The 24,858-nt window shown below is 36.1% G+C and overlaps 4 protein-coding genes and 1 long non-coding RNA gene across 12 annotated transcripts; 3 read left to right on the forward strand and 2 right to left on the reverse strand.

Moving 5' to 3' along the window:
• Positions 1-1,098: 1,098 nt before the first annotated feature.
• Positions 1,099-5,734, forward strand: FLD (protein FLOWERING locus D-like protein). Its single transcript, XM_023695075.2, has 5 exons — positions 1,099-2,943; positions 3,765-4,526; positions 4,613-4,658; positions 4,747-4,871; positions 5,160-5,734. The coding sequence occupies exons 1-5, from the start codon at positions 1,134-1,136 to the stop codon at positions 5,189-5,191; spliced, it is 2,775 nt and encodes a 924-aa protein (XP_023550843.2). The 5' UTR covers positions 1,099-1,133; the 3' UTR covers positions 5,192-5,734.
• A 249-nt stretch (positions 5,735-5,983) lies between these two features.
• On the reverse strand, positions 5,984-10,013 carry LOC111809261 (uncharacterized). Of its 5 annotated transcripts, none has more exons than XM_023695692.2 (3): positions 9,782-10,013; positions 7,233-7,294; positions 5,984-7,029 (listed from the first exon to the last, which is right to left on the reverse strand). In XM_023695692.2, the coding sequence occupies exon 3, from the start codon at positions 7,026-7,028 to the stop codon at positions 6,237-6,239; it is 792 nt and encodes a 263-aa protein (XP_023551460.2). In that variant the 5' UTR covers position 7,029; positions 7,233-7,294; positions 9,782-10,013; the 3' UTR covers positions 5,984-6,236. The 5 variants fall into 5 exon arrangements, with proteins under 5 accessions (XP_023551460.2, XP_023551458.2, XP_023551461.2 ...); XM_023695690.2 differs by having other exon boundaries at positions 5,984-7,056; XM_023695693.2 differs by lacking the exon at positions 7,233-7,294 and having other exon boundaries at positions 5,984-7,009.
• Positions 10,014-10,606: 593 nt separating this feature from the next.
• U11/U12-31K (RNA recognition motif and CCHC-type zinc finger domains containing protein) lies at positions 10,607-13,324 on the forward strand. The gene is made up of 2 exons (XM_023693823.2): positions 10,607-11,464; positions 12,832-13,324. The coding sequence occupies exon 1, from the start codon at positions 10,647-10,649 to the stop codon at positions 11,427-11,429; it is 783 nt and encodes a 260-aa protein (XP_023549591.1). The 5' UTR covers positions 10,607-10,646; the 3' UTR covers positions 11,430-11,464; positions 12,832-13,324.
• Positions 13,325-14,164: 840 nt separating this feature from the next.
• LOC111808097 (uncharacterized) lies at positions 14,165-18,245 on the reverse strand. Of its 4 annotated transcripts, none has more exons than XM_087117005.1 (5): positions 18,017-18,245; positions 16,394-16,601; positions 15,640-15,730; positions 14,850-14,916; positions 14,165-14,464 (listed from the first exon to the last, which is right to left on the reverse strand). In XM_087117005.1, the coding sequence occupies exons 2-5, from the start codon at positions 16,506-16,508 to the stop codon at positions 14,411-14,413; spliced, it is 327 nt and encodes a 108-aa protein (XP_086973131.1). In that variant the 5' UTR covers positions 16,509-16,601; positions 18,017-18,245; the 3' UTR covers positions 14,165-14,410. The 4 variants fall into 4 exon arrangements, with proteins under 4 accessions (XP_086973131.1, XP_023549671.1, XP_023549670.1 ...); XM_023693903.2 differs by having other exon boundaries at positions 14,806-14,916; positions 16,394-16,543; positions 18,017-18,244; XM_023693902.2 differs by having other exon boundaries at positions 16,394-16,543; positions 18,017-18,243.
• A 789-nt stretch (positions 18,246-19,034) lies between these two features.
• Positions 19,035-21,449, forward strand: LOC111809215 (uncharacterized). Its single transcript, XR_015411447.1, has 3 exons — positions 19,035-19,117; positions 19,259-19,386; positions 20,437-21,449. It is a non-coding gene; the product is annotated as an uncharacterized LOC111809215 (long non-coding RNA).
• Positions 21,450-24,858: the final 3,409 nt, after the last annotated feature.

Raw genomic sequence — 24,858 nt, forward strand, 5'->3', positions numbered from 1 at the left:
ATAATAATTAAAAAAAATTATTTGGTGTGAAATATATTTTTTAATTTTTAAAAATATCTAATAAATTTTTTTATCCTATAAGGTGCTTAAACTTTACGAACCACCCTCCTTCGAGGTCCAGCGTCCTCGCTGGCACTCTTTCCTTCCTCCAATCGATATGGGACTGCCTCCAAATCCACCCTCTTTTAGGCCCAGCGTTCTTACTAGCACACCGCCTCGTGTTTACCCCCTTTGGGGAACAGGGACCGTCCCCAAATCCACCCCCTTTGGGGCCCAGCGTCCTTACTCGCACACCGCCTCGTGTTTACCCCCTTTGAGGAATAGCAAGAAGGTTGACACATCGTTCGGTGTCTAACTCTGATACCATTGTAACGACCCAAATCCACCACTAGTAGATATTGTCCTCTTTGGGCTTTCCATTTCGAGCTTGCCCTCAAGACTTTAAAACACGTCTGCTAGGGGAAGATTTCCACCCCTTATAAATGGTGGTTTGTTCTCCTCCCCAACCAACGTGGAACATCATAGTTTCCACACCATCGATCAACATCGACTCATCTTAAGGCACTCAAAGAGGGGCAAAACAACGAGACGAGACCAATAGGGCTTATGGTTCTCGTCTGTAAATGGACCTTTACGATAATATCCCATTCACGACTCATTAGGAGGACCTCAGAGAGCTCACGACCGTTCGTCTGGATAAGAAATAACCATATTGATGAATCAAATAAAATGTTCATACTCTCGTTCTTTTCAACCGTCAAACTCTTACACTGATTTTCTCAACAATCAGATACCATCCATTGCTTCAGAGTACAAAATCCCAAATCAGGTCGTCCAACTTATAATAATAAAAATAAATAAAAAATATAATAATTGTAGGACTAAAATTATTAATGTGTCATTGTTAAAATAAAATAATTAACAATAATTTTATATTTAACGTAATTAATTGTTTATAATATAATAATGATATTTTTCCAAAAATAAAACGTAGGGGTATTTTTGTAAACTCGATTTCTTCCCGGGTAAGTCCTCCAATTACCCATTGTCGGATAATAAACAAACCGTCCATTGTTTTCCTCTCCTCCGACGACCGCCTCTCAGTTGTTCGGACTCCCGATCACCTGAAAATCATGGATCCGTCGGACCAGAGCTCCGAATTATTTGCTTCGTTCCCGCCGATTCCGTTCACTCTGTTTTTGCCGGAAGAGAACTTCAGCCTCAATGTTAACCCTAATTCCGATACAACGATCAACACGAGTATCACTCCAAATCTAGACCCTAATATTGGTTCGAGCCAGTTTTTTCCGTTTCCAGTTCCCAAGAAGCGGAGAAGAGGCAGACCACAGCGAAGCGTCACGTCGTTTAATTTCCCTCCCTTTCCCATCGGAGGTTTCAATGGCAACAATGGCAACAACGGGAACAACGGCAACAATGGCAACAACGGTAACAACGGCATCGTTTCCTCCTCTTCTTCAGCGTCTGTACCGGCAGCCAGAACTAGCACTGAAAGTGCTAGTGCTAATGTTCCAGATGTGGCCGATGAGATTATCGTGATTAATAAAGAATCCACTGCCGAGGCCTTACTTGCGCTGTCGGCCGGATTTCCTGCTGATCACTTAACGGAGGATGAAATTGATGCTCGGGTGGTCTCTGTTATCGGAGGTATTGAACAGGTGAACTATATTATCATTCGGAATCACATTATTGCTAAGTGGCGTGAGAATGTGTCGAATTGGGTGACTAAGGAGATGCTTATTGATTCTATACCTACACACTGTCATACTTTACTAGACACTGCTTATAATTACTTGGTTTCACATGGCTATATTAATTTTGGGGTTGCTCCTGCAATCAAAGAAAAGATTCCTTCCGAACCATCTAAGCCCAATGTAATTGTGGTCGGCGCGGGACTGGCAGGGCTTGCTGCCGCTAGGCAACTGATGCGTTTTGGCTTTAAGGTGACTGTTCTGGAGGGCAGGAAGCGAGCGGGCGGGCGGGTGTATACGAAGAAGATGGAGGGAGGAAATAGGGTATGTGCAGCTGCAGATTTAGGTGGGAGTGTTTTGACTGGTACCTTGGGAAACCCACTTGGGATTATGGCTAGACAATTAGGTTATTCTCTTCATAAGGTAAGAGATAAGTGTCCACTCTATAGGCTGGGCGGGAAGCCCGTGGATCCTGATATGGACTTGAAGGTGGAAACTGCATTTAACCATCTTTTGGACAAGGCAAGTATGCTCAGGCAGTCAATGGGTGAGGTCTCTGTCGACGTTTCTCTCGGTGCAGCACTGGAAACGTTCTGGCAGGCTCATGAGGATGCAGTTAATAGCGAAGAGATGAACTTGTTCAATTGGCATCTTGCTAATCTAGAATATGCAAATGCGGGTTTGCTGTCGAAGCTTTCACTTGCATTCTGGGACCAAGACGATCCGTATGACATGGGAGGAGACCATTGCTTCTTGGCTGGAGGCAATGGAAGGTTGATTCAAGCACTGGCTGAAAATGTTTCAATTTTATATGAGAAAACAGTTCACACCATTAGATACAGTAGTCATGGTGTGCAGGTTATTGCTGGAAACCAGGTCTTTGAAGGTGATATGGCTTTGTGCACTGTACCTCTGGGCGTTTTGAAGAGTGGTTCTATTAAGTTCATCCCAGAATTGCCTCAGAGGAAGCTGGATGGAATAAAGAGGTTGGGTTTTGGACTGTTGAATAAAGTTGCTATGCTCTTTCCCCGTGTGTTTTGGGAAATGGATCTTGATACCTTTGGGCATCTGTCTGATGATCCAAGCCGTCGAGGAGAGTTCTTTCTATTTTACAACTATGCAACTGTTGCTGGTGGTCCTCTGTTGATAGCCTTGGTTGCAGGTGAAGCTGCACATAAGTTCGAGAGCATGCCCCCTACAGATGCCGTCACCCGGGTTATTGAAATTCTTAAGGGTAATAATTTAATGCTCGTGCCATTTTTTCTGCAAAAAATCTCTTAACTTGAACTTTTCCCTGCAAAGTTAGTTGTCTACCATTTTTACTCGAAGATTTTGTTAGCGATTACATGGTTACGATTTAGATTTGATTTTTTAAGATAAGGGGCAAGATTAAAAGTGACGACTTTTGATCCTGTGAAAATGTAGTTAGACTTTTTCAGCGCCGTTGGTGGTTTGTATAGAAAAACATGTTTGGAGAGAGATACTATTTCACCAATCGAGTCACAGGTATCTAACATATTCATACCTCACGATTTTACTCAAAGTGTTGATGAAAGATATAACTTGTACAAATCTTTCAATTTTCCAATTCGATCCGATCCATTCATTTGTCGAGCTATTTACTCGATCGCAGACATTTCTAGAACACATCTAACAAATTGTCAATTTTGAAAGGAACGGTCATTGAAATCTTAGATCGAAATTAATGATCTCTCACCGAGTCTTCTTTTATAGCATTAACTGATTTTTCATTCTTTCTTTTTTGTGGGAAAGTAGGAATTTTGTTGAAGAATGCCTCAGATGAAAAGTTTTAGTGGGAAAGGAGCCTTCTAGAAAAACTTAAGATGTCCGAGTACATCACGTTTAGAAACGTCGGACCAGGAGAACCCTAGCTTTCTATCCTTTCCTTTCTCCCTTTTGAAGTATTGAAGTGTTTTGAGTGTTGTTATTTGTCTTCATTGTGTGTTCCTACTGGAATGTTTGTAATATCACTTTCCAATGATTGCTCTAGTTAATTATGTGATGTTAAAAGATTCTTAGCGTAAAGAGATGCAGGTATCTATGAACCCCAAGGAATTGATGTCCCAGAGCCTATTCAAACAGTCTGTACTAGATGGGCTAGCGATCCATTTAGTCTCGGCTCTTACTCAAATGTTGCGGTGGGGGCATCGGGTGATGACTATGACATTCTAGCAGAAAATGTGGGAGATGGAAGACTCTTCTTTGCTGGTGAGGCAACTACAAGGCGATATCCAGCAACTATGCATGGAGCGTTTCTCAGTGGACTAAGAGAAGCAGCCAATATGGCCAACTACGCCAATGCTCGAGCTTTGAGGCTGAAGATCGATAGAGGCCCTTCCAAAAATGCACACTCTTGTGCTTGTCTTCTTGCAGATCTATTTCGAGAGCCAGATTTAGAATTCGGAAGCTTCTCTGTCATTTTTGGTCGAAAGAATGCTGACCCGAAGTCAACAGTCATTCTAAGGGTGACATTTAATGATTCACAGAAGAAGAACCATGAAGGTTCGAACTCAGATCAACAGCACACAAATAAGTTGCTTTTCCAACAACTTCAATCACACTTTAGTCAACAGCAACAGCTTCATGTTTATACAATGTTGTCGAGGCAACAGGCCCTCGAACTCCGAGAGGTGCGAGGGGGCGATGAAACGAGGTTGAATTACCTCTGTGAGAAGCTAGGAGTGAGACTAGTAGGAAGAAAAGGTCTGGGTCCTAATGCTGATTCTGTAATTGCTTCCATTAAAGCTGAGAGGGGGAATAAGAAACCTTCCTCAACTTATTTAGCTCTCAAAACAGGTGAGCATGATCTACATCTACTTGTCCCCCATTTCAGTCAAATTTATTATAGATCAAATTTGAATTTTTTACTTCGTTTCCTAAAGGGACATCGAAGATGAAAACGAGCACTCTGAAGCGAAATGTAGTCAGGTACATGTCTTAACATCTTCTATCACCGTTCCTTTGACGATCGATTTTCTGAGTTTTCCAATATTGGCAATCTTGTTTCTCTCCTTAGGAGGGCCAAAATAGTGAGAAGCAGTACCAAGGTAGCAGATGCTCCTGTTTCAAACACATCGAACGATCGAGTATTGGAGAACATTAAACCGATGGATCAAGACTCCTCCGCAGCCCTTCGTTCAGGTAAATAGTCTAATCCTCTTGATTTTAAGAGTGATGTCGATAGGCATACGCTTTAGAATTTTTCGAGAATGGACTTTCTATCGTGGTTACATCGAGCCTCGGATGAACCATCAATTATCTCTAACATGAATGTACTTGCGCTCTATTGCAGTGTGTGGTTATGTTGAATAACTCTTTTTTACCAATGGTTAAAGACTGATAAGATTGGTTTTACTTCATTTTCTTGTCTTTAATTCATGTCATGATCATCCAACCTTCCCCTGATAAAATTTCTGATGCCTCTCACAGATCAAAACCAACATGACATTTTGAAGCAATGAGTAGATTTCTCCTCGGACTCTCTACCGTCGACACGATTAACCGTTAAAAAGGCAACTTCTTTGTTCCAGCCAGATAATGAAACCGTCAAAACATAGATCCCTTACAATAACACGGCTGGAACATATGTCTTAACCAATTGAGCTCGATAAAACTGAAATTATTGACCCGGAAATAGTATTACCTGAGCCATGACCTGTAGATGCCGAGCTTGTTTTACTGAGAAAAAGATTCAGCACCTGTTTCAGCTTTATGATGAGTTCACATTGGAATCAGCACCTTATGAGCGGATCGTCATCATTTTCATTTCCCTGCATATGCTTCAAAGCAACGTATATGGACTTTCATGTGATATTGGGTGACAAAGGTTTTGAATTATTTACTTCAAAGTTGATTGTTAGAATTTTTACTGGAGCAAAGTTGCTCTATGCTCAGTAAATATTACTGCAGCCAAATGTGTACTCTGCTATAACAGAAAGAAGGTAGAATTGTTAGCTTTAGTTTAATGAAGACGGATCGCGTAATATAATTGACGATTTCACTTATTAGATGAGTATTATCAACCTATCCGTAATTTATTTGAGATAAAGACGTCAATCATGCAATATAAAATTTAAAAAGAAAGATGCGAAGAAAATAAAATACCTAAACCTCAAACAAATGTTCTTACCTTAAAATTTAATCGATCTCTCGTAGAATGATTTGAATCTTAAATAAACGAGATACTTAATTTAACAAACTAATATGAACTCTACTTTTCAGGTGATTCCACATCAGCTCAATTAAGTAGGATATTTAATTAAAAGGCGAAAAACTAAATAAATATTAATCTGTCACTACAATAAATATTTGTTTCAACAGCCTCATGTTACAAAACTATGGGAATACAACTCATCACTAGTGCAATTTAATAAATTTATGGAATGATGTCTCTAGAAGTTAAGGGTCGGACAAAATGATGGAAGAGAACGTGTGCAGAGTGATCTTTATCTGATAATTTTTACAGTTATACTACACAAAATTAATGTTGATGGCCTTTCCCTGCCCTCAAATCTCTTTGACATCTTTCAAGCCGCCAGACCCTCCCAACCACTCCTCCAGTTTTGCTTCTTTATCAGCCCTGAAGTCGTCGAAATTATCGGACACCGAAAGTAAATCGGTATTCATACCGACATCAACCTGGTTGTCCCGTTGCAACTCATCATTAACTTGTCTGGCCAGAGGCAACTCCTCAGTGTCTATATCTGGCTGTGATGAAGTAGAACTAGCAGATGCAACCGGTGGTTCGTTAGGTTGTGGTGGTAGCTCATCGACTTCGACCTGTGCAAGATCTTCCTTGATGTCAAGTTGTGGCCACTTGAAGTTGCTTGCCTTTTCTCTCGCTGATTTGAATACTGTCGAAATGTAGCCACCACTGTCATCATCGCGTGGGGCAACGATTGCGCTTCGCCCCCACGTGGCTGATCTCCAAGTGCTCATTCTCCCTGGCTGCTGCGTACCAGAAGTATTACGGATCAAACCTCTTCTTGGTTGTTTGGTTGACATGACTGCAAGAGACTTCTTGATGTCTCGGATCATTTCATCAGCAATAGGAAACCCACAGTCTTTCATCGACTGCAACATCGTGATTGAATCCTCCGAATCTTCAGCGTGCAAAGTTGTTTCGTGAGACTTGTCCACGACACTATTCTTTAGATTGATAACATTGGGAACAGCATTTTTTGTATGCTGTTGAACGTAGAAAAGCCCAGTTGAAGGTTCATTTGCTATATACTTGATCATCTCTGCTGAGCTTTCAGCTATCTCCACAAAGCCATCAACTGTGGAGAATCCATGCATCCTTTCAAAGGTGAATGGCAGTTCATCACTGGGTTTATGAAACATAACAGATGTAATTGCTAATAGAAATGGAAGACAGACAAACAAATTAACAGAGCTGAGGTGCCACAACAACACTAAGAATAAGATAAAAATTCAAAGAATAGATTAAAAAAACAATGTAACAAATAATTTAGTGAATCTGAAAGTTATAGAAAAGGCAACCTCTTATCTCCTCTTTGTCGCCTAGATTTGCGTGCCTTGCTTACTTAAGCATTGGCAGGGGTCTAAAACCAATAACAAAGTTCACATTAAAAAAAAAAAAAAAAAGCTAAAAGAACGTGTAAATATACTTGTTCTAATAAATAACTTCTGTACGGTGCAGTTGTGACATCATAACATAAACTCATATGCATATCTCATGAAATTAAGCATGGAGATGTGAGAACCATAGAGCCTTCATTTCATAGATGGTATGAATTTACAAAAGGGCAATGAGTTCCATGTGAGTTACAAAAAGCTAGACCAATGAGAGGCAATCACAAAAGTATGGGGAGAATTAACACCAAGATAGAAAAGAATAAATAAGGTGTTCAAAAAAAGAAGAGAATTTCATAGCTTAGTCCATGAAAATACGGTGGCTTTTCTCGAGCCAAATTACCCCAAGAAAGGCTTTGATGATGTTACAAATGGTAGCAGAGCCAAACATCGGGAGGTGTGTCAGCAAGGACGCTAAACCTCGAATGTGAGATCTCATATTAGTTGGGGAGGAGAACAAAACATTATTTATAAGGGTGTGGAAACCTCTCCCTAGCAGGCGCGTTTTAAAACACTTGAGGGGAAGTCCAGAAGAGAAAGCCCAAAGAGGACAATTTCTGCTTGCGGTAGGCTTGGGCTTACATATAATTTCATGCCATGACATATAAACATGTAGGTGAATCTCATTGTGAATATTGTCTAACTATGGGCTATATCTGCACTTAGTTTTTGAGTCTTTCACTTCTTAATATTTAGTCAACAACGATTGTTACCTTACATCTTCTACACTGTAGTTTGTTCATTATAGCTCCAAGTTTCATTTCTTACTTTTCAATGTTAAGTCCCTACCACTTCAGCAATGGTGTTTCCAAATCAACTGCATGCACAATGGTCCCAAAGAAGTACGAGCAACCTCGCTTAATTGTGATTGACACACACTAGAGACTGGTTAGCCAACATAATATTACAACATAGCCAAGCTAAACACAGTGATAGGGAGAAGAAAATGAAAGATGAAACTGAGCTGTGACGCTAACATCGAGAACCTACAAGATATACTTAAGGGGATAGGCATCTTTATAATGCCACTGTATATCAACCGTCAACTTTGACTTCCAATTACGATGTCCAATCTAAGAGCTGTTACCATCAAAACTTGGGGCCTAGGGGTGCCTCGTGTCATGCTCATGCTTATCCAAGGCGTGTTGTCTATGGCTGCATGTCGGATGTCCCGATCATGCTTGTCCAGGACGTGTTACACATGTCCGTTCCAAACTCCTTTCACATGCTTTCATCTTAGTAGGTCTTTACTATTTCATGTTGTGTCAATATGGAGGTGTATGACTGTTCACCAAAATCATGTCTACACCCTTCAGGGCTAAGATGTCTCAAAATGTACTATAGGGAGATATAACTAGTTGCTACTTCTTCCTACAATGAGTTATATGCTATTTAAGTTGTGGTCTTCCTCTATTTGCTTATAGTCATATAATGTTACTTTCTTCAATTCTTTCAAATAGTTTTCAAATGTTACTTTCTTCACATTTTCTAAAACATTTATCGCAAACGTGACTCGAGGCCTGAACATATGCCGACGCTGTCCGCAACGTCCAAATTTCTCACGGCTGACTTGTTCGCTGGGTTAAAACAAGTGTCGCACAATCGCTGTTTTGTTGCCGCAAGAGTGCGATTGTGACGCCCCATACTTGTAATATGTTCCAAAATTATGGATTGTGCCCAACCCAAATATAAGCCATTGAGCCCTTCCATAACCGCCAAGGCCATAAACTAAATACCAGACTGTTTCAAACTCTGTGGCAAATGATTATGATTGGGTCAGGTTTACCCGATTTTGGTTGGCTTTTTGAGACAATTGATGGGATTTTTTTAATGAAAACAACATTCTTCATTTGAGGTTGTTTTAAGTTTTTGCTGAAATAAAATATCAGCTCAGCATCAGATTCCAAACAAAGTGGGACAACCATCCAACTTACCACAGCAGCTTGCGCCTCCTAAATTCCCAACAAGAGTTGTCAACAAAGTAATGATTTGTTACAGCTTGATTTGAGAGTTTATAAATTTAGATGAAAGGATGCAGCAAGAATTGACTTGAAAAGCCCAAGACGTAAATAATGACAAAGGAAGTAGATAAAACTACGAAGAAATTAACCATTTTTCATCATTTCTTCACAGCAACACAATATTGATTTCTTATTTACTGACATTACAAAGATCCTTATTGTGATCCTTGGTTTGGAGTAGAATTGAAGCAGTGCTATTGTCAAACCTAACCTGAGATCATAATTTAGAGATAAACCTATAATTACGATCCTAGAAGATCATTCTTATCATGAAGGGAATTAGCTCTCTTTGCCAACACCCAGCTAAACTATCGTAATTTTTTTACAAAAATTTAAAATAGAATCTCCATTCTTCAACCAGTGCCAGGACATATAAGAAAACAAGCATGATTAAAATGGATAAATTCGCAAAAAAAGAGAGAAAGGATCACTTACAGGAAACCCTAGAAAACCGAGGCGCTCAGGCTTCTTGAGGGTCGTTAGAGGCAGATGAAAGCGCTGAATTTTGTGTTCTTCTTCAGGCTTTACAGAAAAGTTAGCCGACGACGGCATGTAGAGCCAAATTCGAATTTATTTCCGTCAGCAGAGCTCTGCCATTGAATCCGGTGGGGCTTGGAGAAGCAGCTAACCTATTTCTCTCGCTCTCGTGGGGGGATTTCTTCTTCTGCTCGTAGATTCTCTTATTGTAATAAAGTAAAATTACGAAAATACCCTTGGCATGGAAATTTCAGAAAATTAGTTTATTAGAGGTTGTTTATTTTTTTTTCTTAACAAATTTAATAATTTTATGGGACTTAATTGAATTTTTCCATAATATATAAGGCCAAATTGAATAATATATATATATATATATTATAAAAACATCAGCAATATTTTAATTATACTCGTACTAGAAAAGAAAAAAAATATATTAATAATCTTTAAAAAGTTAAATTATAATTTTAAATTTCTCTTTATTTAATTATTGAACTTTTTAAAATGTTAATTAAGAGACCATTAAATTTTAAATATTAATATTAATAGTTTTCTGATAAATTAAAAAAAAAATTGAAGATAAATAGCTCTTAAATATGAATATGAATTTGAATTTTATATATTTTTAACATTTTATTTTTTATTAAGTAGATATAGAAATTAAAAAAAAAAATTGAAAAATTTTAATTTTAATTTTAATTTTAATTTAAAAAATTGAGGGGCATAAATTAAAATAAAAGGTCAAAATTGTATTTTAACCTAAAAAAGTGCGGTTACTTTAAATGACCGCCAAATTGGTCGTTTGCTGGAGACGGTCGGTGGAAAAATGTCGCGCAAGGGGAAGAGAGCCAAAAACCCTAATAGCGACAGCGACGACGACGAAACCTTCTATTATCGATATCCCTCCGCCACCTCTTCTGCCCCACCGCCGCCGTCGTCGTCTTCACAGTCGCACTTCTCATCGCAATCGCAGTCACACTCTTCCACCAAGTCCGGCGGAGGTTCTGGTGGTTTGGTTCCTTCGAAGTCTACTGTCTACGTTTCCAATTTCGACTATTCACTCACTAATTCCGATCTCCATACTCTCTTCTCCACTTTCGGTAAGATCGCTCGTGTTACGGTGTTGAAAGATCGCCAGACTCGCAAGTCTCGCGGCGCTGCGTTCGTCCAGTTTATTTCTCAGGACGACGCGGTCAAGACCGTGAAACAGATGCATGGGAAGATTTTGAATGGCCGTGCTCTGAAGGTTGCTATAGCGAATGATAATGGTCGCGCCGCTGAGTTTATAAGGAAGAGGGTTTATAAGGACAAGAGTAGGTGCTACGAGTGCGGCGCAGTTGATGGACATTTGTCTTATGAGTGTCCTAAAAATCAATTGGGGCCAAGGGAGCGACCTGAACCGAAGCGGGTGAGAAAGGGTGGAGTCGGTGCTAGACACGAGGAGGATTGGGGATCGGATGATGGGGAAGGTTTTGAGGATGACAATTGGGCCTCAGTGGTGGACGGAGATGCAGACCAAAGACTGCTGACTAGCAGTGAGAACGTTGTAGAGAAGAAAAAAGCGAAGAAAGCGAGTTATTTCAGTGACGAGAGTGGTGAAGATGAGTAACTTTCAGCTTGTCTCTTTGGAAAGAGTTTGCGAAGGTACGTGGTTTTTACTTTTATGGGTTTTTTTCTTCTGTCGTACATCATATTTTGAGCCTCTAATTTCTGTATGATTTTGGTGCATGATGTTTGGGAGACATTGTTAGATGAAATTAAGCTTACAAACCTTAAATTTAGGCTGCCAGGTGCATTAACTAAGAATGAGTTATAGGTAGGTAGCTTAATTTCTGCTTCATGATAATGTCAGGAATTTCAAGGATAAGAGCTAGCCAACTTGAACATAGCTCAATTGGTTAAGACACATCCCCTTACCCAATAGATCCCCAACTCCAAATGTTATGTTGAACTCAAAAGGACAGACATACTGTTATTAACAGTTTAAGCCTGAAGAAGAAGAACAACAACAACAACTGAATCCTAACAAACTCATAGGGAGAATCTCTTATCAAAAGAAAAAAAACAAACTCATAGGGAGAATCAGGTCACCTCTTAGTCTATTATTCATTTTCTGTGGAAATTTTTCTGTGTGTGTATCGATTCCAAAGGCTTTGATGATAAAAATGGAGATTTTTCCTTTTTCTCTGTTTTGTACTCATCTAGTTCTGTTCCTTCATTTCAAATTGGTGTATGTGTGTATCCACTTCAAAGGCTTATGTAATTATTTCCCTCTCAATGTCAATTGGACTAATTCTTTTGCGAAATCCCTTGGCTTTTCTGGATTGCCTTTACTTTTCATCTAAGCCATTGACTTGACCAAAATTGAGGAAGCACTTACAGTGGGAAAATCCTGATGACAAACACCGAGGCTTTAACGCAAAATTCTATGTGAGAGCATAGCTCAGGATGTCTCAAGGATAACATTCAGAAGGCATTCTTAGATTTTGCACCTACTAGATCTAAATCACACTTATAGCAGAGAAGATAGGATTAAATCTGATTGTAGACCTCCGCCCGTGTGCTTTGTTGTCCTTACCAACAGGAGGAGGTTTGTTCGGAGTAAAGTCGTCGGTGAAAAAGGAAAAGAAAGGTTTTTTAATCTGATTGGAATGGCATATAAATATTCGATCCTGTACATTGGGACTTCTAAGATGCTCTCTTGGAAAAGAAGGGTTTTAATTAAGAATCGAAAATGATGGATTCACAATTGTTTTTTCGTTCAACAAAATGAACTTTGACCAAAACCATATTGATAAAAGACCAAGGGAAATTAGTTTAAAGTCCTTTCTCTTCTAACCGTTCATTTTATAGCTGAAGTTGAAATAGGCTTCTTGAAAAAACAGTGATGTTATGAAATCTTTTACTATTGCATCTCTTAGAATTTAAATTCACCCACTCCCAATTTGTAGAAGTGGAGTCCTTTTTTGAAATGGCAATGACATTAAGCCATTTTTTCCTACAACCTGCAGATTGATTGCTCAGAAGATTTCACTTCAGATTTAAGCTTAACGAGAATATGTCGGCTAGTAATAGTATCTTGTGGAGGAAGTCGACCACATCACTGGGATCTTCGTTTGCTGCCTTCAGTAATCAATCGTCCAGGACGGTTAATGGTCGAGAAGACCGAAAACAAAGTTGAGAAATGGAGAAATACTACCTCTGAGGAAGAGAGGGGAAATGAGCTGTGGTGCCTTACTGCCTATCTTCATTTAATATGCCCTTAAAACAGGCTCTGCTCTGGCTATGGATAAAAGCTGTCTTTCTTGAGGAAGGTCGAGGTAAGCAGCAGCAAGGCTGTAAGAGCCAGGCTTTTATTTTGTTAGAATGGCTATTGAAGTTTGGAATGGAGAGAACAGAGCATCTTTTGGTATTTATTAATCATGAAATTGTAAGTTTTAGAGTTTTAGTAGCATAAACTCCAATTTATTACCTTATAAATAAATAAATTTTAAAAATTTTCAATTTATAGGAGCTTTATGGATTTATTACACTTTTGAAGATTCATGAATTAGCCATAAAATTTAATTAATTTAACTTGCAAATTGCACTTGGGCTTGTTTAAATTTCTATTTATATGATGAGATTTGAGAATTAAATATACAAAGGTCTAAAAGTAGCGCTTCGAGTAAAATTTTTGGAAAAACATAACGCCTTGAGGCGGAGGATTGTACTTGGAAATGGAAGCTATGTCCCCCTCACACTCTACTCTAGGGGCTTGCTTCTTTCTACCGCCCGTGTCTATCTCCTGTCAAGTGTGCTCTCTGCTATGCTACGAACTGTAATACAAGTTCGTCTACTCTAGGGGCTTGCTTCTTTCTACCGTCTGTGTCTATCTCTTGTCAAGTGTGCTCTCTGCTATGCTACGAATTGTAATACAACAGTACCAGTTCGTCCAGTTCGTGCATTGTAGTTGTGTGACTAACGACAGGTCTGGAGTGCATTAGTGGTTCAAGTGCAATCTCTTTAACCGTAAATCATCCTAAGAGATAGGTATAAATACATATTTTTCAAAAATTTAAAATTTCATAGAAATAAAACCATTCAAATCAAACTTAAATTCAAAACAAGAAACACTTGCGATGTGTTAAAAAAAATTGCAAATATGTTGTAGAATTTAATCAAAATCTATCTAATTAAAAAAGAAAAATAAATAAACACATAATTTTACTTCAAACTTAAATCAAAATCACCTATTAATTAACTAATTAAATCATATATTTGGTAATATTAGATGCTTCGACAATACCATTAACTTTTATCAGAGTCATTAATAGCAACTCTGCAAAAAAGAAAAAGAAAACATAAAAAATAAAAAGTAATTCTCCAAATAAGTGTCCACGACTCTGAACTTGTGCAAAAATATCAGATGTTACCCCATAAACAGAGGCCAATAAAACAAATGTTGAATTAGCTGCTAGTTTGAACAAAGATCACAACGATGTAAGATCATAATCTTCATAGAATTAGTAGATGGAAGAACTGGTAGTATCCCGAAACTCGGTACCTCGTCTCGAAACTTGTCTACTGCTTAAATATTTATTGTGTTATCTAGTCAAAAAGCCCTTCATCATGCCATATATCAACCAAGAAATCTACCATCTCCTGCCAGTCACATCACAAGCATCAACAAACGTTATTGGCAGCTGATAGAACCCGAAACATATTGCGACGTAAAAGATAAACAAGAGAACCTCCCCTTTCTTGAGATGCCACTCAAGCCTAAACCAACTTAATCAATGTCCACCTCAATTAAAACTAAACTCTCCTAACAAACTCCCTAGCTGTTTATTAAGATATCATTAATACCCCAATAACGTTCCTTATCAGAAGAACCAAGAACACATGCAACATTAACAGAAATCTGGTTTTAATGTGCAATTGATTGAGCAGGCAGATGGAATATATATATATAGATAGATATATATGCATACATGCATACATACATGTATGTATGTATCGTAATTGCATGCCCTTTTCAGAAGCTTACAGGGAGAGGTATTGGCTCACTGAAGGGCTCGTAAGTGGAGAGCAAATCTTCATATGCTGTTGACCAGCTGCAAATTCAGAGTGAAAAATTATCATTTAGATTATATGCATAGTAAATGTTTCTTTATTGGGATGGGGGTCAAGGAAAGCAACACTAGAAAATCAAATACTTGTTCATTAAAAAATGGAAAACGCACATTATTTCAGGATATAAAATGACCTATTTCTGCTTGCACTTTACTTCTCTTTAATGCTAAGCCTGTTGAATCATTTATAATAACGTGGGCCAGCAGCTGCGCATATGAATGGAGCTATTACAAATAATCTTGATTTCTTAGTTATGGTCTATGGCTATGGACGAGTTATCCCCTGCCAAAGAGTTGATTCTAGAACTACAGAACTTTTTATTTCCTAATTTCATTTAATTGATCCCAGAGTAGTTGCTACCTCGACGTTTTAAAAATTTTAATTTAAATTCTATAAGCTTAAGTTAATAATATCTTCAGGCATATTTTGATCCTCAAAAACTGGGAGGTCTACTTGTTTGCCCACTCCTTTCTTGGATAATTTTTGTTATTTTTCGGGGTTTATTTTAATAGTATTACAGTGTTTTGTGCAGCTTCATAACCACAGTAGGATTTCTTGTTCAACTTTATCTGTGCGTGCAGAAATCTCCATTTATGATTATAAACTTGTTTTCAAGTTCACCAACTAAACTACTTGTAAGCAAAAGCACGATGGAATGATTAAATTCTTTGCAACTGAAAAAATTCAGAAGAGCGAGAGATCACCTTATGATCGAATCCCTTTCCATTCTTTGTTGTTGTTGAGATTGTTTAGAATCGACCCACTTCTTTCTACTCTCATGCCAACGAATTGCAGCTACACAACACATCGAAACAGAACGATAATGAACATACATTTCAAACCAATCTTAATGTGTCACTATTTTAAGAAATCTAGGATTGAAGAAACAAATAATTCCTTTTTAATTCATGGTAGATCCCTTTTCATGATTTGCATCATCTGATATTCAATCAATGAAACAAAAACCTATAGGTCAGGAAGAAGACCATCTTCCCTCAGAAAACATCAGCTCTGCCCAGATTAGTCCATTTTCCTTCAGTTTTTCCTGACTTCCACCTTTAACACCCATACATGCATTTACGACATTCAGAAAACTAAGATCAATTCAATTATTCCATCACCATTTCGTCAACCAATGCCAACATCTTCTAAGATACTAGCTGGGACTTATTGTTTCCCATTGTCAGTCACTCCTAAGTACGAGAGTCTAATTGGAGTCTCTATTTCGAATGGAATACATAAATTGCTATAGGGAACCTAAAAAACAACTAACATCAACAGAATCAAACAACAAGCTTTGCTACTTTTTTTTTTTTCTTTCTAAGCATTTATTCTAAAACTTCCAAGCTCCATGGGGTCATCCGTTTACAACAGGCATAATAAATCATAAAAAATAAAAATAAAAAAAATAAAAAATAAAAAAATCCAATTCCAAGAAACTGAAAATAGGTGCCTTACCCTGGTTAACAAACGTGGAGGAGCTTAGCTCTTTTTCTGCAGGCTTCTTCACTTCACTAGATGAAGAACGACCAATAGTCGTTTTCTCTTTTGTATGGGAACTTTCTTTACTCATCTCCAGCTTCTCTGAACTAATAGACTCATTCCTTCCTGCAATAATAAAGCACGAACTCTCTTTTAGATGCCCACAAGAGATACCTAGCAGGTTCTGACATAAAAGGCTTCCTCAGAACAGTTAGTTACCATATATATATATATTATCCACTAGAAACAGAAACAAGAAGACAAGCTGAAAAACATACCAACTGACAAAAAAAGTCAACGTTCACAAAAATTGAACAATATTCTCACTACAAGTTTTATATATGCCCATTAAAACAATCAGTCTAGTTTCAAACTGAAACGCACAATCTTGTTAAGCTATTTGAACATGGGCTGCAACAAAATTTGCAGAACTTCTTATTTAACCTGCTTGACAGAATAAAACTAGCGAAGAAACTGGTTGATGTTCAACTGTATTGAGAAACTTTTATGGCAACATATGCACATACATAATAGAATAGATGAGAAATATTTCGAAATAATCTACTTCGACTCCGACTAACTGATCCTCAATTGAATGTATATCAGGAACTACTTTTCAATAGGAGATCGTAGTGTAAATAAGTTTATAAAAAGATTTCTGAAGTAACATTTCCATTGGCCACTAAGAAATTTTTTCAAATCAAGAACCGTGAATGTTTCAGAATCCTCAAAACTTTTCTTCTTTCCGTACTCTGAAGTATGAACTAAACCAATACAGATTCGGTGGAAAAATTTTCTTAAGTAACATTTCCATTGGCCACTAAGAAATTTTTTCAAATCAAGAACCGTGAATGTTTCAGGATCCTCAAACTTTTCTTCTTTCCGTACTCTGAAGTATGAACTAAACCAATACAGATTCGGTGGACTGGAACTAACCCTGTTTCTTGTTCCATAAAGCAGACAAGACCGTGTTTCTCTATCCACCTCGATGACATAAAAATGCATAGAACTGAATCAATACTGTTTATTTGTCAAGAAAAAACAAATGAGGCTCCAATTATCGTCATGGTCCGATCAGATCAATAGGTCCGTTTTGAGGACCCGGAGTGTCGTCTGATGAGCCAATCAAGTAAATTAACAGAAATTTAATACCATTTCTCCCGTAAAGAAATCAAATGCTAGATGGTTCTTCGAAGAAATTTAACATTCTCCATCATTTTAGAGGATCAAGATAAAATAAAATAAAATAAATGAGAGACGAGAGTTCCCAACTCCTCAACCGAAAACACTACAACTATACGACCTAGGATTCTTTTGCTCTCACACCTAACATGACCTAACCAAAACCTAACCATCGAATTCGAACCTAATGGAAAAGCGAATTTAATCTCGAAATGAAAAATAACGTCGGGAACAAATCAAAATCCCGTAAAAAGAGCCACCAGCGCAACAGATTCTACACAATATCAAATACATTTGGTCCAATAAACATCCAAGCGCGCACTTCCAAGGAACAAAAACACACAGAATCGGAATCGAAATCAAAACAACAGAAAGAAGAAACAGATTCACCAGAAAAAAGCGCATTCAAATTCATACCTCGAGGTGGAAACATCACCAATGCATTATTCCAATCGATAAAGAAGAACAGACACAATGCAATTAACAAAAAAAATCCAAATCTCGGTGTCTGTGTTCAAGCGAAAAGCAGATAACGAAGCTCAAAGAGAAAGAAAATGGAAATGAGAACAGAAAAAATCGCGATCGTTTTCGTCAAAATGCATGGCGTTTTCTTCTCCGATTTGACGACTCGCGTCGGCTGCTGACGTGGATGTGACTAGGAATGGATAATGGGGTTTAACTATTTTTTCCAATGATGTGAATTGACGGAAAAACCCTTTACCGAACTTCTGTAGAAGGGGTATTTTTGTCATTCCAAGTCATCGTTGTTTCTACACGCGGATCTTGCTTGTATTCTGCATTTAAAAACGCATCAAAATTAAGACGGAAAAAATAAATAATAATAATAATAATTAGGAAGCCTTTTTTATATACATTCTATTTTTAATTTTTAAGGTCTATTTATATTAAATTAAAATTTTAAATTCCAAATTAATACAAATTTAGGGATTAAAATTGGAAAAAATAGAAAAATAAATAATAATAATAATAATAATAATAATAATTAGGAAGCCCTTCTTTATATACATTCCAATATTTTAAGGTCTATTTTTATTAAATTAAAATTTTAAATTCCAAATTAGTATAAATTTAGGGATTAAAATCGGAAAAAATTAGAAAAATAAATAATAATAATAATTAGGAAGCTTTTTTATATACATTCCAATATTTTAAGGTCTATTTTTATTAAATTAAAATTTTAAATTCCAAATTAATACAAATTTAGGGATTAAAATTGATTTATTTCGAATAAATAAATTGCATAAAATCCAAGTCTTTAAAATAACACCAAGAGGCCCCAAAAAAGACCATGTCCACTACCAGAAAAGAGTCAAGCCCAAGCCCAAGATCAGGCCCAGTCACAGGCCCAATATTAAGCCCAAGCCCAAAATTTTATAAGTTAGTACGGACCGCGGAATAACTCGACCACGGACCATAGAGGGTTTAAGCTCTGGAGCCTTGAACCCTGCACCCTGCACACCCTGTGGCGCTCATGGACTTGCTACTACAGGCACAGAGGTGAGTGTTAATTCTTCTCTCTTTGCAACTCTGAAATTTTGATTTGAAATGGACCATGTCGAATCAGGCGGAGAGGCTCGATTTCTGTATTTTCTGAGTAGATCGTATTCAGTTTCCAGTTATGTTTTTTGTTTTCTGTAGGAATCGCATCTGATTGATAGCCGGAGGAGGTAATGGCTGCGAATGTTTGTTGGAGGACTCTCATTGAATATCTCGGAGATCAGCTTTAGAATGCTTTCAGCCGGTTCGGCAAAATTCTTGAAGCTCAGGTAAACTTTCGTCTTGTGTTTCTCATTTGTTTATTAATTAAATTTTGTGCACGTGGAAACCATCAGGATGTATTGATTTATTTAAGCTACATGAATCCGAGTTCTTCAGATTAGTTTTACTTGCTAGATTGTAGCACATAGTTTGATTCGGGCTCTGTTTCTTACTGTTCTTGGAAGAAATGGTGTTAGTAGACAAGAAATGCTATCCATCAGTATACGTACATTGGAAGAAATTGGTGGGAAACTGATAGTATTTTGTAAGAAAAGCATTGTCAAAATAATACACCTCAATTCCCTGACAATCCAGAGACTAAATTTGTGTTATAAGTTGTTGGGTTGAGCAGATACTTCTAGAACTCTAATACTCAGTTTTTTGTTGATGTACACGGGGCCTCCTTGTTAAATGATTTTGCAAAGTAGTTCATACCTGATGTCTGCTCCTTTAAGATTCAAGAGCATTGAAGAGATATTTAACTTGATGCAATCAGAGAGATGCATGGGCATGAGTTTAGTGAGCGGATTATCTCAGTAAATAAGGCTGAACCTAAGATGGAGGGAGATGATGCAGAGCCATGCCTCAGAGGAGGAGGCTATTCATCTGGTGGTAGAGCTAGTTTTGGGAGAGGAGGAGATAGATCTGTAGGGCAAGATGAATGCTTCAATTTGGAAGTCCAGGGCATTGGGCACGAGACTGTTCTTCAGTTAGTGGTGGACTTGGGGGGGTATAGGTTCATTTTCGTCACGTTCTCGATTTGATGGTGATGGCCATGGGGGATCGTTTTGGAGGAGATTGCGACTGGTATGTGGATGACCGTTATGATGAAGGGCGATATGGTGATAGAGATCATTTTGATGGTAGAGATCATAAGTATGGAAATCGAGACTACAACTGGTAGTTTTTTACATCTCTTATTTGTTCTAATAATTATAGTGATGTGAGGATGGAAGAGTGAGCAGCATCTTCCTACATGTGTTATACACTCATTCACATACGTTCTCTATGTGTACGCCCTGGCACTACATCTGAAATTTTGTATGCAAACTCTGCAGGTACCCTTTTGCTGGAGATCGCTTTGATAGATATGATGTTAGTGACCGTTATCCTCAAAATGGCTATGTCAAAGACAATGGCTACAATAGGGATATTGGTCCTCGGAGTGGTGGCAATGATAATGTAATAACCCAAGTCTACCGCTAGCACATATTGTCCTCTTTGGGCTTTCCTTTTCGAGTTTTCCTTCAAGGTTTTTAAAACCCCTTTGAAGAGGTTTCCACACCCTTATAAGGAATGCTTTGTTCCTCTCTCCAACCTATTTAGGATCTCACAATCCACTTCCTTGGGAGCCAGTGTCCTCGATGACACGCTGTCTAGGATCTAGCTCTGATACCATTTGTAACAGCCCAAGCCACCGCAAGCAAATTTTGGGCTTCCCTTCAAGGGGTTTAAAACGTGTCAATGAGGGAGAGGTTTCCACGCCCTTATAAAGAATGTTTCGTTCCTCTCTCCAACCCATGTAGAATCTCACAATCCACCTCCTTAGAAGCCAATGTCCTCATTGGGACGTTGTCTAGGATCTGACTCTAATACCATTTGTAACAGCTCAAGCCCATCGCTAGCAGACTTTAAGTTTCCCTTTTCGGGCTTCCCTTCAAGGTTTTTAAAACGCTTCTATCAGGGAGAGGTTTCTACGCCCTTATAAAGAAAGCAGAGGTCGTAGCCGTTAAGAGGGAAGAAGATATAGAGAGAGGACGGGCCTTTACAATTGCCCGAGCAGGGGACAACAACCATCTTCCTACAAGTACGTATAACTTCTTCTTTTCTTTTTTGGCTTTGATGACATCCAAATCTCCATGGCTTATGAAAACATATAGTAACAAAAATTTAGATATTAGAAATATGTGATGTTTGTAGGGGGAGATGTCCTCACTCTACTCTCTCCAAGTTCTGAATCAGTGTGTTGAATTACTTTACTACCCTTACGTTGACTTTAATTTGTTGTTTTCTTAGGGACAACAGACAACCATCATTTCCTTGAATCAATAAATTCATTATTTCAAGACCATTATCTTATTTGGACAAAAAGAAAATTGGTTGATATTACTTGAAACAGTGATGTTGATTCCTTATTCCCATTTGGTCAAACGTTTTGGATTGACAATTGAGAAAACCCCATCTTCTTTGTGATAAACATTGACTCTTATCTTGACTCACATGCCTCAATTTCAACCTATGAGGGAATCAATCCCAATAAACAATTAATTTCCTCTTTTATAATCATTTTATTTTTTATTTTCGGTCGTTGAAAATTAAGTTTTTTTTTTTTTTTTTTTTTTTTTTGTGTTCTCGAGGAAACTAAGTATAAACTCCAAAAATAAAAAAATAAAAAATTGAATCGTCATTGAAGGAGGAGGGTTACAGGGTTTGTTTAGTCATTGTATTATCGTTCTAATTTTAATAATCTTAATAAAGTAGTATTAAATTTTTGTTGGAACGCCCATGTTAAATAAAGAAATGATGGTTTGTCGACATACTTGAATTTTTTTAGAGGATAGAACTAAAAGTGTCACGTACCCATGACGATGATTTAAACTTTATATCAAATAAAACCATAAGAATCTTTGAATTTGAAAACTTCATTGACGCAAGAGATCGGGAGGGTTAACTTGTACAACTTAATTTGGGATGAAAAATGCCTTTTTGATATTTTATAGATTTAAGAAGCATTTTTAATAGGTCGTTCCGTGTTTTTCACTACAATGGCACTTTTGTAATTAAAATCACTTTCAATCATATATATCTCGTCTAAATTTTATTTTATATTTAATTTTACACATTTAAACATTATTTTCCATACCATTAAAATCGATAATAAATTTATAAAAAATATGAAATTATATGATTTTTATTTAATATTAATTGGATACAATTTTTAAAAAAGTATTATATTTTTTTGGTGAACTAATGGCATATATGTAATAAATAAGTACACATTAATAGTTTTTTTTTATTTTTATATATACTAAAAATCAATTATATTTAATATATATCTATATATATATATATAATGATTCATTTGTCCATGTGCAGCATCTCTAAATCAAAATCCCAATTTCTATATGAAATAATATTATGTTCCTTGATTCACTAATCAAAGTAATTAATTAAGTAATTAAGTAATTAATTAAGTAATTAAGTAATTAATTACAACCACCTCCCTCCAATAAAATTTTGTCTTTATTTATTGACTTTTGGTTTACTAGCAAAAGTGGCAAGAAACAGCGAGAAAATCTATGTCCAGAGCTGTCCATAAAATATTAAATTAAACACACAGCTCACAATTTTTAACGCATTGGAGCTTGCAATTCAATTTTATAATTATTTTTTACTTCATTTTTAAAATTATATATTTTTTTTTAATCCAATTTTGACATATATCTTTAAAAAATCATGTGATATTTCAAAACTAAAATTAAGTTTTTAATTTTTAAAATTTATCTGAATTAGCGTTCATAAGCTTAATTTTTAAAATTTATTGAATGATCAGTATCTGGTTCGAGAGGATGATCAGCCACACTGAAATTGAGACACAACTCAGACTCCTACGGGAGACAGCAGTTGGGAATTTTTCGAAAGGGCGAAAGCCTGACGGAGCAATGCCGCGTAGAGGTAAAAGGCCTACAGGTTGTGAACTTCTTTTCCCGAAGAAGAAGCAATGACGATATCTAGGGAATAAGCATCGACTAACTCTATATCAGCACTCGCGGTAATACAGAGGATGCAAGCGTTATCTGGAATGATTGGGTGTAAATCGTCTGTAGGTGGTTTTTTAAGTCCCCGTCAAATTCCAGGGCTTAACCCCCGAACAGACAGTGGAAACTACCAAACTGGAGTACTGTATGGGCAGAGGGAATTTCCACCGGAGCCGAGGCTAAATATTTATTTTAATTATTTTTACAAGTAACTCGTTAATTATTTCCCTTTTTTGTAATTATTAAAGGATTTATCCTTTAATTTTGAAATATTTGAACAAACGGGCAACTTTAATTTTGGAATATTTGAAAAATCAATTAAACTATTAATAAAGTTTTTTTTTTTTTTTTTTTTTTTGTCTAACTTATCTAACTCTTTAATGTGGTGAGTTCGAATCTAACGAGCTGTTATTTATTATTATTATTATTTATTTATTTTTTTTGCAATATTTAAAAAATAAATAAAAGTCCCAATAAAACTAATATATTATTAATTAAGTGGCCTCTTGATAATTTTTGTCTAATTTCTCTTGGTTTCATTATTATCCACGATATGTCCCAATATAAAAATAATATCTCCAATTTTCATATTCAAAATTTCAACCATGTCAATATCATCTTAACAAAATATCTCATAATTTGAGCTATTATATCCTTAAAAAATATTAATATAAAGTATTTCAAAAAAAAAAAAAAAAAAAAGACTAATAAAATAAAATGAAAATCCCAAGTCATACGTGGAAAATAATATGGTTTATTTCTTTATTTCCTTTTTTATTTTTTCCTTTGATTTTAAAATTTAATTTACATCACTGCACTTATTATATAATGAAAAATAAATAGTTATATTTAATTATGTTATTAATTCATAATTTTCTCATATGATCCGGGACATTTCAATTCGATTGAATATTGGGGTTCGAGTTCGAAGATAATAAAATGTGAAGTCGAATTCAAAATATATATTTTTAATTTTTTAATTTTGAATTGAACGAATATATTTTTAACCGTTTGCTCTGAAAATTATTGGTTTTAATTTGTTTAATTTCGAATTGAAGGTATATATTTTAACCATTTATGAAGATTTATTATATTTTACTAATTAATAAGTTAATTAAAACTTAATAATATTTTTAAATAATAATTTAAAAACACTTTTTTTTAATTATTATATATTTTGTGTTAATAATATCTTAAATTTAAAATTTGACTTTTATTTTGTTACAAGAAAATAATAATTTCGAAGAACTAAATGAATATGTCTACTGAAAAGAAATATAATTTTTAATTTTTTAGTGTAATTACGTGTCGGCATAGAATTTAACTTTTAACCTTTGAAATGATAATGAATATCTTTATCCACTGAATCGGTATATTTTAGTCGACAATAATTCTCGTTCGTAAATTTAGCAATATTTTGTACATTTTTTTTACAAATTAATTAATTATATAAAGTAAAATATTCAAGCATTATTTCAATTTATATAAAATTAGAGGGTTTTAGTGTAATATAAATGTGTATTTAAAAAAAAAAAAAAAAAAAAAAAGTTAAACATAAAATTTTAAATTAAAAAAATATAAATTTAATTTTTGAATTTTTTATTGTCTAATAAATAAAATTAAAATAAATCAATTTCTATATAAACCCATAATAACACTCTTCACACAAGTTCACATAGTGAGCGAAAAGAAAAATTAGAACGGCCATAAAAATGGAGGTCA

Source organism: Cucurbita pepo, chromosome 13, assembly GCF_057944985.1.
Source record: "Cucurbita pepo subsp. pepo isolate OVF chromosome 13, ASM5794498v1, whole genome shotgun sequence".
Lineage (NCBI taxonomy): Eukaryota > Viridiplantae > Streptophyta > Magnoliopsida > Cucurbitales > Cucurbitaceae > Cucurbita > Cucurbita pepo.